The sequence below is a fragment of the Silene latifolia genome, chromosome 11 (assembly GCF_048544455.1).
Source record: "Silene latifolia isolate original U9 population chromosome 11, ASM4854445v1, whole genome shotgun sequence".
NCBI lineage: Eukaryota > Viridiplantae > Streptophyta > Magnoliopsida > Caryophyllales > Caryophyllaceae > Silene > Silene latifolia.
The window spans coordinates 114,850,885-114,868,475 of record NC_133536.1 but is presented as its reverse complement, the minus strand read 5'-3'; the positions used below and the strand labels follow the sequence as shown (position 1 = coordinate 114,868,475).

At 34.8% G+C, this 17,591-nt stretch overlaps 2 protein-coding genes across 2 annotated transcripts; both read left to right on the top strand.

The window, feature by feature from the left end:
- The first annotated feature begins 6,170 nt into the window (after positions 1 to 6,170).
- Positions 6,171 to 10,332, top strand: LOC141611868 (ALA-interacting subunit 3-like). Its single transcript, XM_074430518.1, has 8 exons — positions 6,171 to 6,471; positions 6,971 to 7,029; positions 7,130 to 7,204; positions 7,333 to 7,443; positions 7,534 to 7,604; positions 8,712 to 9,009; positions 9,531 to 9,820; positions 10,022 to 10,332. The coding sequence occupies exons 1-8, from the start codon at positions 6,390 to 6,392 to the stop codon at positions 10,074 to 10,076; spliced, it is 1,041 nt and encodes a 346-aa protein (XP_074286619.1). The 5' UTR covers positions 6,171 to 6,389; the 3' UTR covers positions 10,077 to 10,332.
- A 3,054-nt stretch (positions 10,333 to 13,386) lies between these two features.
- On the top strand, positions 13,387 to 14,136 carry LOC141613831 (uncharacterized). The gene has a single exon (XM_074432574.1). The coding sequence runs from the start codon at positions 13,387 to 13,389 to the stop codon at positions 14,134 to 14,136; it is 750 nt and encodes a 249-aa protein (XP_074288675.1).
- Positions 14,137 to 17,591: the final 3,455 nt, after the last annotated feature.

Genomic DNA, 17,591 nt, shown 5'->3' with positions numbered 1-17,591 from the left:
GAAGCATGACAAGTGTATATAAGGCCCTTGTAAATAATTTTTCTCCTTGAGACTTTATTTGCTAGAATACCCTCAAGACACCCTAGGATGTGTCATACTAGTATCTTTTAACCCATGGACTAAGGCCTAGTCAAAAGTATCTTGTGGTGTGATAACTCCTTGGCTACCGTTTATTCCAAGGTGACCTTTGAAGCTTAGAAAAAGGAGCTCTTAGATTAGATTAGGAGTAGAGATGAGAATAAGTTAATCTCAATCATTCCACAAAATTACACATTAATTTTTCCTTAATTGTTGTTCAAGTTTATTATTGGGTAATTGAAGATTATTGGGTTATTATTGGAGAATTGACAACTCTTCATCAATCAATCAAGTTTTTTTCTATTATTCTTTTCTTTCCATTTGTTCATCTTAAGTTTGGTATAATTCCTTTACTCTTTATTGCTTATTTCTTCACTATTTTATCATGTTTATACTTGTTGTGATGATTGACACCATTGATAACATGTCTTCCATGATAATGAGTGAATAGTTACTTAACTAGGATTAGTGGGGGATTAGGGGAGTTAATCATGGGATAAATTTATGGTTAATGAGTACATATGAATGCTTGCTTATTGTTCTTCAACTTATGCACATGTTATGTTTGATGAAATGCTAGACTATGAAACCTTGTATTTTTTACCCATCTCTTATCTTTTCAATGAGGCTTGTAAGATATAAACCAACTCAAGCCTTATTAGACCATGCATAGAGTTGAATAGGGAAAACCCAAGTCGACTTGTAGGTGTTGTAAAGTCTTAACCGACTCGGCTCCGAGATGTAAGTTTCCCTAGGATTTGGTTTATCATGCCTGTAGTTTAATAGGAAGAATTAAGTCGACTTGTAGGTGTTGTAAAGTCACAAATGACTCGGCTCCGGGACCCAAATCTTCTTATGACTTATATGACATGAACTAACTTAATTCCAACAATAATAAATTGCTTGCATCTATATAACTCATTTATGCTATCTCACCATGATTTCCCTATGAAACCATGACATCCTAGTATCCTTTATTATTATTGGTTTACATCTTTATTTGTTTTATTGCTTGTTTTACTGTATTGCTTTCATTAGTTTAGAATCAATCAATTCCAATCAATTGTGACAACCCTTAGCGCAACTATAATTAGATTGAACAGTTCGAGTACCCCCGTCCCGTGGATCAACCCCAAATTGCTTGCTATGCTAGTATTTGGGTATAAATGTGTTTGATGGCGTACAACGACGCACCACATCACCCGCCCGAGTTTTTACCCCAGTGAATGGGTTTTTGCTAGACACGCCCGGGTTTAGATCCTCATGCCCGGGTTTTGGCTTGACCCGCCCGAGTGTTTTACTAATTCGTACACTTTAATGCAACTTGCTTGCTTTCTAATGTTACTACACATATAAACCCATCAAACTCAACATGTTATTACCCAAGTATGACTCGCAAACCTCGTGAATGCATTAGACATGAATAAACATGGATTTGAGACAGAATTCAACAATTAACTCATCCAAATATCCAACTTTACCAATTGTTCCAATACCAATATTTCCAACCAATAATCTCATGACATAATTAAACATGTTAATTAGATATATTTAAGACGGATTCCCGCTAACTAACACATGTAAACAACCCATATCATCCAATTGAACCAACATGTAACAACATACTAGAATTCCTCCATACAATTTAAGACAAAATCACACACCAATCTTTCAAGTAAGAAACATGTCAAAATATGTAAAGATTCCAACTTTAACATCCAAAAGACCAAACTATAACAATTAAGCACACAAATTTGATATAATATCGAGTAACATCACCGTTACCTTTTAGCTCTTCCAAGAACACGATTCGGACTCAAAACTACTCCGGAATACTAAAACTTCCACCTAGAACAAGTTTAAGACAAAAAGGGTTCGAAAACTCATCTCACAAAAAGTTGGGTTTTCTAAAGATTCAAAATGTTAGATTTTTCTTACATAGAAAGATGCAGGAAGGAGAGAGGATTCTAGAATAACAAATGGATTTGAATTTGCTTAAGAATTGACTTGGTGTTGCACTTTGTTCATAAACTTTTGAGTTTCGTGCACGTATAGGGGATTTGGAACAGACTTGCTCCTTACGATGGGTTCTAATTGTGAAAATATCATATTCTTTCTAAGGAAAAAGATGAAGAGAAGTTGCTGAAAAATGAAAGGGAAAACCCTAAAAGGAGGTTTTGTTGTCTTAAAGATGGTCCATGTGTTTACTTAGGCCCAATAACAAAGACACTTGGTTTGTGACTCGATTTTGCACTAAAAAGACTCACACTACGACTTTTAAGGGGTTCCGGCCAAAATAAACCAAATTAATTTTTATGAAACTAAAACACGATTTTGAAAGTATAAAACCAAATAAATGATATACCAATTAAAATCGAGTATTATTAAATTAGCGATTTTAACATGTTACCCATAAAGATAAAATCGTCGGTGTTACACCAATAACCATCGACTTACATAATTATCAATTCTCACAATAACCAAAATTACAACTCCCCAATCGCATACACTACTCACTCCATCCTCCCGACTCTAAATTATAATAATGCTTCAATCCATAATATTACAGTCTACCCTCCTTAAAAATGAACTTCGCCCTCGAAGTTTATGTTGGGAAATGTGTCCTCAACAATAGTGCGATCACATGATTTAAATATCATTATTAAATCTCATTTTAAGAATACATGTGGGATGTAATATTTTACAAGTCAACTGGTCCACACATATCGGTAATGATTGGCTGACTAGAGTTTGACATTACTGTCGTGCGACGGTGGTGATCAGTTGATCCCCTTAGGTCATACCTATAGGGAAACACTCTTAATTGATTATTTAATTAATCGTATACCGATACGAGTTAATTAAATTGCTTAAAATTGACGGATGATTTTGTGAGTATAATTTACGTATCTTATTGTAAATATGATTAATAAGACACGGTCTAAGTAATCGAACTATTTTATTACTTGGATGAAATTATTGTTTAAAGAAACAATTGAAACGGAATGAATAAATTATTATAAATACAGAATGTTGTAGTTTATAATTTGGAAATATTTTTTGTACAAGTAATTACGAATTACTAGTCGATTTTGTAAATGACATATTTTATGAGTATGTTGATTTTTAATATGTTAAAAATACATTACATTGTGACATGTCATGTAATATTTTACATGTGACAAATTTGACAAATTACAAAATAAAATGGGTTCTCCATTTTATGCTTAAAAACCGAAAATGAGGAGGTGGTGTAAGATATATATTGTGTTTTTATCTTGAGTGGAAAACACAATCATGATATCTAAGTACTAGCCTTGCAAGCCTAAGCTTTTGAGAAGAGCAAAAACAAGAGGCATTGGGCATACTACCCAATGCTCTCTTTTTCGGCCTCCCACAAGAAAGAGAGGAGAGCTCTTCTCTTTATTCAATTATTCATTCTTCCCATCTTTTTCTAGTGTAAGAAAATCCTCCAAAAGAACTCTCTACAATTTATGATAATTCTAGAGAAATAAAATCTCACAAAACATCACCTCTTGACCGAAATTTTCAAGAGCCAAAATGCAATTTATTTTGTGTCATTTTTATGGTAAAACCAATATTATTACTAGATCTAAATAGTATTGGTTTATTAAGATGTATTCCTTGGGTATATGCTTTTGGGAGGGATTCTACCTTTGAGTCCTTGTTCTTCCATTTGGAGAGCTCAAGAACAAGTGAGTAGGTGAACTCACTTGTGCCCATAAATCCGAAAATCACATGGTGAGATATAGATTTTTCCATCTCTTTAATTAATGTTTGCATGCATAAAATCCATCTTTAATTTTATGACAAATTAATTTTAACATATATGAGTATGTTAGTATGTATATGAATCTACATTTCCTTCAGTTTATGCACCTCTTTTGAGCAACACACCTTTCATCCACCTATACAAGGATACCACGATCAAAGCGTCTTTTGAAAACTACTGAAAATCTCATTTTACAAATCTTTGGAGTAAAAGTACGACATAACTAAAGAAGATTTTCCTCATGGTAGATAATTAAACTTGAAAAATTCTCGTATTAAAATTGTTTTTAATACACACCCTATAAATTTTGATAACATGTTTAGATAACCAGTATAAGTCGTTTCAAATTTTAATAAATGAGGACCAGGGTTTAAGACCTGTTATTTCAAAATCCCGCTTTAAAGATTTAACCCAAAATATTTTTTGCATAAACGTCATCACGTGAACGAATTTTGAAACATAACTTCAAAATTAGTTAGCCTTTTACCCATTATAAAATTTAGGATAAAATTATTAGTAAGACTCTCCAAGTTTTAAGACTCTCCAAGTCTTAAGACTCTGCCACATGAGTTTTTCACCGCCTTTTATTATTTCATTATTGTTCAGACTCAGCTCATACTCTATACATTATCAGCCGGACTCACCCCAGACTCTACTTTCCCATTTCACTTTTTTTTACAAACTTGAAAAAAAAGAATAACAAGAAATGACATAGAATCCACTCGTTGGATAATTTCCTTTGAAAGTGGGGTAAAGACTCACTCAAAGTCTTAGAGTATCCACATTGAAAAGGATTGACTATCCTCTTAGACAAGAGAAAGTGCTAAGAGGATGTCCTCTTCACCGTTAAACCAATATTGAACATCCTCTTTGAATGAGGAAGAAGAAGACTTCCTCTAATTTTAGAAGAAATACAATCTAGGCCCTTGTGCCCATTCTCCTACAAAAATTGCATGTGGACATTATTTTATTTGATGTGGGAAAAAAATATAAAAAATGAAGTAGAGAGGATCCTCTTTGATGTGTGAAAAAAAAAAGGAGGATGATGATGTAGGATGGAGATAACGGGAAATGAGTTGGATGAAAGAAAATGTGATGTATCAAAAAAAATAGAAGGAAAGAGAAGAAATAAGAGGAAGATGACATAATATTCAATATACATGCTCTTAAGTTGAGTCTTGGATTCCCAAGACTCAACTTAAGACTTTGTTAAAACTTTGGTAGATTATCGGTAGTGTTGAGTGAGTCTTGTCTTAAGACTTACCAAAGTCTTGTTTCAAGACTAACATTAATCTTACCCTTGGTGAACGAATCTTCCTACCGAATTCAGTTGATAACTAATGGGTAGGAGGGAGTAACAAAAGTGAAATAGGTGAACAAATAGATCGGGATATACAATAACAAACTTAATGAAACCGAGAACACAAATTCCCAATTGTGACGGATAAAATCCGTAACTTTGAAGAAATATGAGACAAAGGAGTAAGTACGAGGACAAGTGAAAAGGGTAAGTGATAAGAGACGGGTAAAAGGCTAGGTAGCACGGACACTCCTCATAATCAGTCGTCCTGTGTCCGACACCGTGCCGGACACCGACACTCGTCGGACACACGCCTAAACGTGTCGGACGCCTATAAAGCCGTGTCTAACCTTCTTCTTTTATTTGGGCACGTGTCCGACGCGTGTCCATGGTATTTGGGCACGTGTCCGACCCGTGTCCTTGGTATTTGGACATCATTTGGGGTGAATGATGTTATTTAGACGAGATATAAGTTGTCGAAAGAGATTTATTAGAAAATGGGTTTGGGCGAGAAATGAAAATGAGTTATATTCAAAGCCAAGATTTACCACCGCTTATCTAAATTTATTATCAAATATTTATACAAACATAAAATCGAACATTTATGACTATAAGATATATATTTTATTAAATTTAAATAACGTGTCCCGTGTCCTATATTTCATGGATGCCGTGTCACGTATCCGTGCCCATGTCCGTGCCCGTGTCCGTTTTGGTGCTACCTAGGTAAAAGGTCTCTTTTTTTTGGTCTAAACCATCCGGTAATCCGAACCACATTGGGCCGACTAATCCGGATTTCGGGGCGTGTCCAAGGATTACGGTATTTAAACCCCTCTCAATCGCAGTTGTGGGGGATCGATCCGCAGACCTCCCTATCAAGCGCAGCCCATGCTATTACTGCGCCAACCAACGATTGGTAGGTAAAAGGTCTCTTTGAAGAGACCGTCTAAAGCAAGACTCTTTGAAGCGAGAAAAAGATAAGCCAAACTTTGATACTTTGATACTTTGACCTGAATGATACTTATCTAACCTCGTCTCCCCTTCCAAATTCCTACCAAACTTGTAGGCTTCTAGACCCAATTGGCCGACTGTTACGACTTCAAAAGTATAACTTTTCAAAATTCCTCTCTTCTTTTTTACCATCGTTCTCGAGTTCATCTTCGTCCTTAATACTCTCTCAATAATCCATCGTTCTTGACTATTGGAGTTTAGTAATCGATGAGTAGTTTAAACCCAGCATCTAGCTCAGGGGGACCTGCTGATCCCTCCGCTCCTCGCAGAAATTCCAAGCGTCCCAAATGTATGTTTTTCCTTTTTTGTTTTTGTTTCTATGCTATTATTGTAATTTACAAGTTCATATTTATCGACCCTCCTCGCTCCCCTACTGATTATGACTATGTTCTAGGTTCTAGGTTGATTTGCTTTCTGTAAATTTGAGATGAGATGATATTTGTTGGGTTGACTTTTTTACCATTTCTTGCTATGATTATGAAATCCGAATCGTCCAAATGAGACCGTGGTACTGAGATCAAGTATAAACCCGAGATTTAATCTTACGCTTGCACCGGATTTTAGTCTGCAGATCCTCAAATTTATACATGGTCTTAAATACAAGTTTCCATATAATCTCTATCTTGCAACTTGTAAAAATAAATAAATAAATACTGTTCAGAAAATGGTTGTGATGCATTTTGCTGCTCTTCATATAATCTCTGTCTTTCACTTCTCTCTGTTTCTCCATATTATTTGTAAGATTGCAGCAATCACCTTAAATGTTACCACCCGCCTTCATATTCCAGATTCAAGGTTCACTCAGCAGGAACTTCCGGCATGCAAACCAATTTTAACTCCCCGTTGGGTATACAAATTAAATTCTGCTCCATCTTTTCTTGTCACTTCTTTTACTTGTTTTTTCTATCTCCAACCAAATTAACTTTTATTCTTACATTCTTGAACAGGTAATTTCAGCGTTCATGGTTGTTAGCGTTATATTTATTCCTATTGGAGTTGCTTCTCTCTTCGCATCTCGTGATGTATGTATCAGATTGACCTTCTGTCTATATTCATCCATTTCTCCCGGGAAAGAGAGAATTTAATTGTTTTTCGTTTGAGGTAGTTTCACCTATGTGCTGCTGCTGACTGCTTGTTGATCGCCTTTCAGGTTGTTGAAGTTGTTGATCGATATGATGATGCTTGTATATCAGGAACCAAAAGCGATAAAATAAAATACATTCAGGGATCCGGAGATAAAACTTGCACTAGGAAACTAAAAGTGAGCTTCTACACAACTTTCTCAAAGTTTATCTTATGTTCTTGGCTTTGCTCTAATCAGCAATTTATGTATCTGATCTTTTTCGTGCAGGTATTAAAGCATATGAAAGCTCCTATCTATATTTATTACCAGCTTGACAACTTCTATCAAAATCATCGCAGGTACGTAATAATCTTAAGAAAATTTTCACCTGGGACTATCCTTTTTAAGTATATAATAATGTTAATTTATTCTATTAGACGAGTTAATGTACATTGTGGTGCAAATGTGCAATGTTTGTATACGTCCAGGTTAAACTCAATTATGACTCTGGTGAGTGCAAAATTTACTACTGATGGGGCACAAAAAAAAAAACTTTTTGTCAAAATGTCTGGCGAATGCAAAATGTACTATGGATGGGGCAAAAAAAAAAAAAAAAAAAAAAACTTTTCAGAAAGTCTACCATTGCTATACCCTTCTCCACAGAACCGCGTTTTGTATGCTTTATGATTAATAATGAAATGTTGGATATATGATTTTAGAAATTAAGATGTTCGAAAAAATAATACTCCGTACATAATTTGTACAATCGGAACAAAAGTATACAAATGTGAAAAGATATAAGAGTAAATTAGTTGAATGAGAGAGTATATACAACTCAAGAAGTATATGAATAAAAGGTTAATAAAAATGCTACTCCCTATTTAAGGTTTGAATCCCTGTGTGCGGACCAAAATTCATTCCCCAGGGCCCAGACCACTGATGTATAATACATGATTCATACCAGGCCAAAATTTAATTTGCATTATCAGTGACAAAAATAAAAGATTTACTGCCACTTATAAGTCCCTAACCCGCATCCACCCACCCAAATCTGCCGCTGACTATTGATATACCTGATGTTTTTTCCATTAGCTATCAGCTGACATGAGAATATCAATTTAATGTAAGAGATATTAGCAATATTCTTGAAATCGACTGTATAGGAAACTTGTGCATGATATGGTGAAGCTCGTTTCATTTGATTGGTTTACCTGCCAAGTATACTCCCAGTCACTATTTTCCGTTATCCTTGTTTGGTATGTCCCATCCCCTAAACTAGTCTGCTTTGTGTGTAGAATGAGGACACCCTAGCCCAATTTCCTGTACTGATATAAAAAGAAAATCTAAAGTAATAAATCACTGGATAGGACAAAGCAAATACTATTTTTGATGTTTGAAGTTGGGGTCACTTACGAGACCGAATGATTATTCAAAATCACTTAATGATTTTCGCTTCGTTCGTGCAGGTATGTGAAAAGCAGAAGTGATCAGCAGTTAAGGAGTAAGAAAAGTGAGAATGATGTAAGTACGTGTCAACCAGAAGATATGAATGGAAATAAGCCAATTGTGCCTTGTGGTCTCATTGCTTGGAGCTTGTTCAATGATACCTATATTTTTGCTTTGGGTAATAAAAATCTCACGGTCAACAAGAAGGATATTTCATGGAAGAGTGATCGTGATCACAAATTTGGGAAGGATGTCTTTCCTAAGAACTTCCAAAGTGGTGGTCTTAAAGGTGGTGCTACTTTGAACGAATCTATACCAGTAAGTTTTAAATAACTGTTTTCAATGGCAGACAAATACCTCTTGCTTATTCTGATCACTGATGCTTGTCAGATTCACAACTGCGTGATGAAACATATATAGGGGACGTAACAATTAAATCTATGAATAAATCAAAATGGCTCACTAAAGTGGCTGCGCTTCTTTCTTTTGTGAAGTAGCGGTCCTTGAATGCCGTTCTCGACGCAATTTTCATCTTGGGTCATTCGGAAACAGCCTCTTTGTGTTGCTAACACAAGGGTTACATCTGACACCCCCCCTCCCCCCCTCTCCTTTACCCCGCAATTTGCGGGAGCCATTGAGGCACTAGGGTAATGTTGTTGTTGTTAATGCGGGAGCATATCTGTCAAAGTCAAAATCATTTGTCAAATGGGGCCAATTTAAATGAGATAATGTGACTGTGAGTAAGAATTTCATAGAAGGTTTCTTGAACTTTTGTGCCTGGTTATGCTTTTAATGCTTACAAGTGTTTAATTCTCAAGGCTCATTTTTTCATGCAACAGCTTAGTGAGCAAGAGGACCTTATTGTATGGATGCGAACCGCAGCGCTTCCTACTTTCAGGAAATTGTATGGGAGAATAGAGCAGGATTTGAATGCAAATGATGAGATAGACGTCACTTTGATGAACTACTATAACACTTACAGTTTCAATGGTAAAAAGATGCTGGTGCTCTCCACCACTAGCTGGCTTGGTGGCAAAAACGACTTCCTTGGCATTGCTTATCTCACTGTCGGTGGCTTGTGCTTCTTTTTAGCCTTGTTGTTCACTGTCATTTATCTTTTCAAACCAAGGTATTGTCCAATTGCAATCTCTTTTTGGTTGTTTACTTAGGAACTATGTCGCTGTAATCTATTTTTTTCTTGTTGCGGTATATTAGGGAAATATAGCAAAATCACTTGCTAAATTAGGGGGGGGGGGCTTCTTTTATTATGTACTGTCATGTCAATGCGATTGTCTGCCAATTTTAATCAACTTTATGATGGTTTATGCAGACGACTTGGGGATCCCTCTTACTTGTCATGGAATAGAAATCCGGGAGGACGATGATAGGTGTTTGGTCTTGTATTTTGAGGGTTTTTTTTTTTTTTTTTTTTTTTTTGTTTGTTTGTTTGTTTCTGTTAATGAATGTTGTGTGTTCTGTTGATGTGATATGTATGTACTCTCAAGGTTTGGTTACTCGAGTGAAAAACCCCAAGTGAGAGGTGTATAATTTATTGAACAAAACTTTTGTTAGTGAATATTAGTTTTGTGTAAAAAGAAATGAATATGCTAATGATTTAATTCTTAAGTTGGGTTTCCCTCACATCCATTTGTTGAACGAGTGTTTTCCTGTACAGTTTGCTCTCAAGAACACAGATTGAAGGAAGAAACAAAGAAAATCGCATAAATCCATTATAGACGTGGATCGAAACCAATCACAAGTAATCTCAAATACTGAGAAATAGAGCTAGCTCAAGTGGTAAGAGCTCTCTTACCCTAACCATAAAGTTGGGGGTTTGATTCTCACCCATAACATATGTCCTCATTTAAAAAAAAAAAAAAGTAATCTCAAGTATTGTTAGCAATAAGCTGGGATGGAGTTAAGATCTAAACAAGACTCCAACTCGACTTAAGTGTAAGACTATTAGTCAGACTTATCAAAGTATTAAGACATTGCCACACCAGTTTTCTGTTAACTTTTATTATTTTTATATTGCTCAGACTCATCTCAGATTTACCTCGGAGTCCATACATTATAAGTTAGACTCACCTTATATTCTACTTTTCAATTTCACTTCTTTAAAATAATAAAAAGAAATGACACATGAGATCCACTAATTGTATAATTGCATAATTTTCTTTGAATGCGGGGTCAAGACTCGCCCGAAGTCTTAAGTTGAGTCTTAAGTTGAGTCTTAAGTTGAGTCTTAGATTTCCAAGAGTCAACTTAAGACTTTATTAAGACTTTGGTAGATTATTGGTAGTCTTGAGCGAGTCTTATTTAAGACTTATCAAAATCTTATTTCAAAACTACCAATAATCTTACCCTAATATGCCCGCTAGATCTATACAACTCAATTCATAATCAAACATGCGACAAGATCACTTCTCCAACTATTATTATTACTTTATAAAATTGTAGACACTGTAGATAAGTTTTTTTTTTTTTTTTTTGGCAGCTATAAAGAAAAGTTTATACATTCTCATAGCTCTATAAGATAAATTATGAGCACGTTTATTAAGAGTCTTATGTTCGAAACTAAAACATAAACAAAAAAAATATGTAAACATAGCAAGATCTCCAATAAGTAATGCAATACAATGGTGCACCACTTCAATTTCCGCGATCTGATATAGGAGTTGGAGACAATCTGTTGACACATCAAGATGCAAAAAGCCACGGGTTAATGCCCACTCCAACACCCTACGAATACCCAACGTTTCAGCCTGTAAAGCTGACTCCGCTCTAATCTTCCTTCCCTCTTCCACTAGAATTCTTCCACCATTACCAAAAGCAACCCAACCAATCGCGGCATCCTTATTGTTGATCCATCCTACGTCAACCTTAACTCTCTTATTTTTTTTGGTCAAGAAACCTTAACTCTCTTATACGAGTACAATCATAATCTTGACCAATTATAAAAAAACGGGTGGCTGTTCTTTATCCTATATTGGAGCTCATTCTTGCCATCCCGATCGATGCCCATGGTACCCTTCTGCTCCTTACGTCGTTGTTGCTCAACGTTCATGGTAGTAGAAATAGAATGGTCGACCAACTTAAAAAATACCTTGGGGACGAAGTTTCCTCCTCAGAAAATAATGTTTTTGCTTAGCACCCAAATATTCCAAATAATGGCCAGGAAATGAATGGTTTGGTTTTACGCCTCCTCCAACTTACCCAAGTAGTCTAACCAATTAATAATCCATTCGCTAATAGCTGAATTCGAGCCAGAGTGTGCATGTAGTACCCCTTATTTTTAGCTGTGCACTCTGCCGAGTACAACAGAATGCTCGACTGAGTGGCACTCACTCGACCGAGCAGAGTGACCGAGTGTCTTCTGGGTTTTAACCTATGTCATGTTTAGGTGCCACTCGGCCGAGTGGTTGGTGCACTAAACCGAGTGCAACAACACTCGTCCGAGTGCTGTTTCTGGGCACCTCATTTTCGCAAAAATCGTGTAGTATCATTGTTCTTATATCTCCGTCATTTCTTCATCATTCTTCATAACACAAGCTCTAAAATATTTCTAAAAACATTCTAAAAACTCCACTCTTATACTTTGTCACTTGGATTCAAGCTTTCTGCTTTATATCTTCACCTTAATCTTTACTAATTAATTTTAGTAAGTGACTTTCCCTTTCCTGTTATTTTTCCCCAATTTGATGTTCTTTAGATCTACTCTAATTCCTCCAAGTTTCACTACTTTTTTGCATGTTTATGGTTAATTTATACTCCCTCCTATTCGGAATAACTGTCCCATTTGGACAATGGCACGAAAATTAAGGAATGAAGTTAAATAATGAAAAGTATTGTATAGGGGTAAGAATATAGGAGAGAGGGTGTTATGATTTAGATGGGTAATTTGTTAATTAAGATGCTAATGATTCCCTCCATTTTTACACATCATTTCATTTCCCTCCATAATCATAAACACATAGCTAAAGCTATGTTTTTTCGTTACACGGTTTCGATACACACACGCTTTTGCTTAAATATAAAATGACAAAGTATAATTATTACACATTTTATTTTCTAATTAAATTACATAATAAAATTACATTAACTTAAAATAAAATTATATTTCACTTAAAATAAAAATACATTAACTAGGAAATAAAATTACAACACACAAATTGAAAGAGCAAAAGAGAAACTTGGACTTCAGATTAACTTTCGATTTTCTTCAACTTATCTTAATTGGCGTGTTTGAGTTGTTCCATAAGCCAAGTAAACCCAAATTGTCAGTCCAAATGTTACATATCCAACTCACCAAGATTGAAATTTGCACCAAAATTCAAATATGGAGCTAAAATACAAACAGATTTCATTATTGCGCCAAAACCAAACTTTCAAAAGAGTGCAAAGTTCTTTGTGCTATAAATAGAAGGTGTATTTATTAGGGTTCATTGATAAACTTCAGTCCAAAAAACACCTTTCAAATAAAGAGCTATCAAACAAAAAAATTCACAAACATTCAATGAAGAATTTCACAAACTTAGAAAGATCAAAAATTAATGATACACTATTGAAAAAAAGCATAAATGGAAAATCAAGACATGGTATTTCAATGAAGTGGCAGCAAGGTTTTCAGTGGTCAGGAAAACAATAACAAGGTTATGGAAGGAAGCACAGACACAGAGAAATGCATCCATACCAATGAATGTGAGCAGTAAAAAGAAAGGCAGCAAGAAAGTGGGGAGGGAGTTTTTAGATGAGGAGAAGCTCACATCAATTGCTCTACTGGAAAGGACAACACAACACTCATTGGCCACGAACTTGGGGGTAAGCCAGTCAACAGTTTCAAGATGGATGATGTCAAAGCAAATCAGGTCACACAGAAATGCACTCAAACCAGGTTTGACTGATAAAAACAAACTTGCTAGATTAATTTTCAGTCTAGAACATTTAGTATATCATGAATACATTAAAAGAGTGGTTTTCAAAGATCAAAGCAATATTATTCACATGGATGAGAAATGGTTTTCTAAAACTAAACCTACTACAAGGTTTTACTTAGGTAAAGGTGAAACAGATCCTCATAGATGTGTACAGTCTAAGAGTTTCATAGAAAAGGTCATGTTCATGTGTGCTGTAGCTAGACCATTGTATGAGTCAAATGGTGAACTTATTTTTGATGGAAAGATAGGAATATGGTCATTTGTTATGGACGTACCAGCACAAAGAAACTCAAAAAACAGAGTAGCAGGAATAATGGAAACCAAATGTATTGAGTCTATAAACAAGCAAGTAACAAAAGATATGATTATAAATCGTGTGTTGCCAGCAATAAAAGCTAAATGGCCTTCTAATGTTAGTAAACACATAATTATTCAACAAGATAATGCTCGTCCACATTTTAGCAATGATGATCCTGATTTCAAAAAGGCAGCAACATCAGATGGATGACAGATTGAATTGGCTTATCAAACACCCAATTCACCAGATTTGAATGTCTTGGATTTTGGGTTTTTTAGGTCAATCCAATCTCTCCAGCAAAAAAAAAAAGCAATCAAGTTGGATGAACTTATCAACAACACAATCAAGGCATATGAAGAACAAGATGCACTTAAGCTCAAGTATGCCTAGATAACATTGCAGGCATGTATGCTTGAAGTAATGAAAAAAAAAGGTGGCATAGATTACCCTGTTCCACATATGCACAAATCAAAACTAGCAGCACAAGGTTTATTGCCCGAATATCTCAATGCTAACATTGATTTAATTAGTGAAAGAATGCATACAATATGTACAGAATGTTGGTGATCCACGCACTATAAGTGAATTAGTGAATTCACTTAACAGTTTGACAGAGAATGCAGAAAATATAGCAAGTACCAGTGGCATAGTAATGAACCAACAAGGGAGATTGAACTTGTTGGCACCATTACTGAAGTAGGTGGAGGTAATAATGACCCAACATTGGACAATCCCTCTGTTGGTAGCATTACTGAGTGGTTCCTAGATTTATGTGCAGAGGAATGAAGAAGCAAAATTTAACATCATCAATACGAAACATTTTGAACAGTTAGAAGTTATGAAAGACTGGATATGTTATCAAAGTCAATCTTTTTGCGCAGATAAAGTAAGAAGCAAGCAGATAAAACAATCAAGAAGGTCATACTGAAGCATTTTGTTTAGTCTGTATTCGGTTTTGATGTAGAACTTTGCAACTCTTTTGTACTATTCAGTCTTTGGCACTAATTAAGGATATTAACTTCAGACATGATCAAATGAGTACAATAAGCTTTAGTAAACAAAACCCGTCAACATTGTTGTACATACAGAGCCTCATCTCTACAAATGGTGGTGGCATTGTATATGAACAACAACCTTGATAAACAATCAACTACCCTCAACATTAGAGATTATTGGGTAGATAAAATAAGATGAAACGGTGATACATGAGGGACAAGGGTATAAGTTCAAAACACAAGTTAAAGTCACTCTTATCTTTCAGACTCGTTCATGTGAATTAAAAGATCAATATCTCCAAAAATATGGCTATTTTTTGGTGTGATTTTGGTTGGAAAATAAAGTATGTGATGTTAGCTTTCCAACGAGTGGTCACACGCTGTATTTGGTTAAGTAACGAAGGAGATATGGTGGTTTTAAGTTGAGCCGTGCAATTCTTATGCGGGTGACAAAAAAGATGTGACTACAAGTTCGAGGCTCGAATGGAATCGATCTTAATTAAGTTGTCTTTTATTAAATCGAGTCTAGTTATTAGTTTCCTAATTCGAGTCAGTTTGTTATTATTTTCCTAATTAGTATATGAGAGTTTCCTAATTAGCGTAGGAGAGTATATTTACTTTCCTAATCCTGAATAAGGTAGTTGTTTTATTTCCAAATTATTGTCTTGTTAGTTTATGGTAATAGTGAGTACTATAAATAAGGGTATTTGTAATCAGTTTAAAATGAGAGTTTGAGAATTAATACAAGCGTTTCTTTTTGTGTGCTTATTACTTACGAGTTTTAAGTTTTATATTTCTTCCTTGCGAGATTGAGATTTTAGTGTGATTCGTTCCTTGCGAGGTGAGAGCCACCATTCGTGTTCATTTTCGAGTTCTTTCGAGGGAGGAGAGTTGTTCACGTCATATCCTAGTTTTAGTTGAGGGGACTTGCGAGATTTTCACAACTAATCCATATCCTTTTATATATCGTTTTTACTTCCGCTGCAAAATTATATCTGAAAAGTTAAAATTGTGTTTATTTTATATCAAAGTGGTATCAGAGCCAGGTTCTAATTTGTTTCTTAACAAATTTATCTTGGGCAAGAAAGTGAAGACTTCAAAGAGGGACACGTTGAAGCAATGAAAGAAAAAAGATTACTTTCTATTGTAGAAGATAAATTTCTTTTCGATCCAAGCTTACCTCCTATATTTGATGATTATGGTGATGGGGAGACATTGGATCTTGTTAGATTTAACTTTACTAGTCCTATGAACTTTTATGCTGTCGATTTTCATGAAGAAGAAGACTTATATCCTTTTGAAGAAATCCATGAAGAGGATTATAAATCGTTTTTTGATCCACATCTGCCACCTATTTTTGATGACAATATTATTGAAGTATTTGCCATTAAAGAAGAGAAAAGATCATATAAATCTCCACTTGAAGTTTATATTGACGAGAAAATTTATGGTGTTATGGCATTTACTCTTATGATTTATAATTGGGTGTTAATGGTTAAGCTTGAAGGTATTATTGATTTGTGTCAATTGAAGATAAAATTTATTTATCCTATGAGCAAAAGGATTTGGTGTGACAAGTATTTTGATCATGAAGAAGAAGACTTATATCCTTTTGAAGAAATCCATGAAGAGGATCATAAATCGTTTTTTGATCCACATCTGCCACCTATTTTTGATGACAATATTATTGAAGTATTTGCCCTTAAAGAAGAGAAAATATCGTATAAATCTCCACTTGAAGTTTATATTGACGAGAAAATTTATGGTGTTATGGCATTTACTCTTATGATTTATAATTGGGTGTTAATGGTTAAGCTTGAAGGTATTATTGATTTGTGTCAATTGAAGATAAAACTTATTTATCCTATGAGAAAAAGGATTTGGTGTGACAAGTTTGAATGCGTCAATGTTGATAAATTTAAAGAATACATTGAAGATGATGAACTAAAGAAGTATTCTCATGTCTACCCTAATTTAACTATATTCGTGTTTGCTACATCATTTGTATTTGATCCAGAAGGTTGTTGGTCCAAGAATCGGGTCGATCCTTTTCTGAAGAAGGGGAGAATGATACATAAGGGACATGAGTATAAGTTCAAAACACAAGTTCAAGTCACTCTTGTAGTTCAGATTCGTTCATGTGAATTAAAAGATCAATATCTCCAAAAATATGGCTATTTTTGGTGTTATTTTGGTTGGAAAAGAAGGTACTTGATGTTAACTTTCCAACGAGTGGTCACACGCTGTATTTGGTTAAGTAACGAAGGAGATATGGTCGTTTTAAGTTGAGCTGTCCAATTCTCATGCGGGTGACAAAAATGACGTGACTACAAGTTCAAAGCTCGGATGGAATCGATCTTAATTAACTTGTCTTTTCTTAAATCGAGTCTAGTTATTAGTTTCCTGATTCGAGTCAGTTTGTTATTATTTTCCTAATTAGTATAGGAGAGTTTTCTAATTAGGGTAGGAGAGTATATTTACTTTCCTAATTCTGAATAAGGTAGTTGTTATTTTATTTCCAAATTATTGTCTTGTTAGTTTATGGTAATAGTGAGTACTATAAATAAGGGTCTTTGTAATCAGTTTAAAATGAGAGTTTGGGAATTAATACAAGCGTTTCTTGTTGTGTGCTTATTACTTGCGAGTTTTAAGTTTTATATTTCTTCCTTG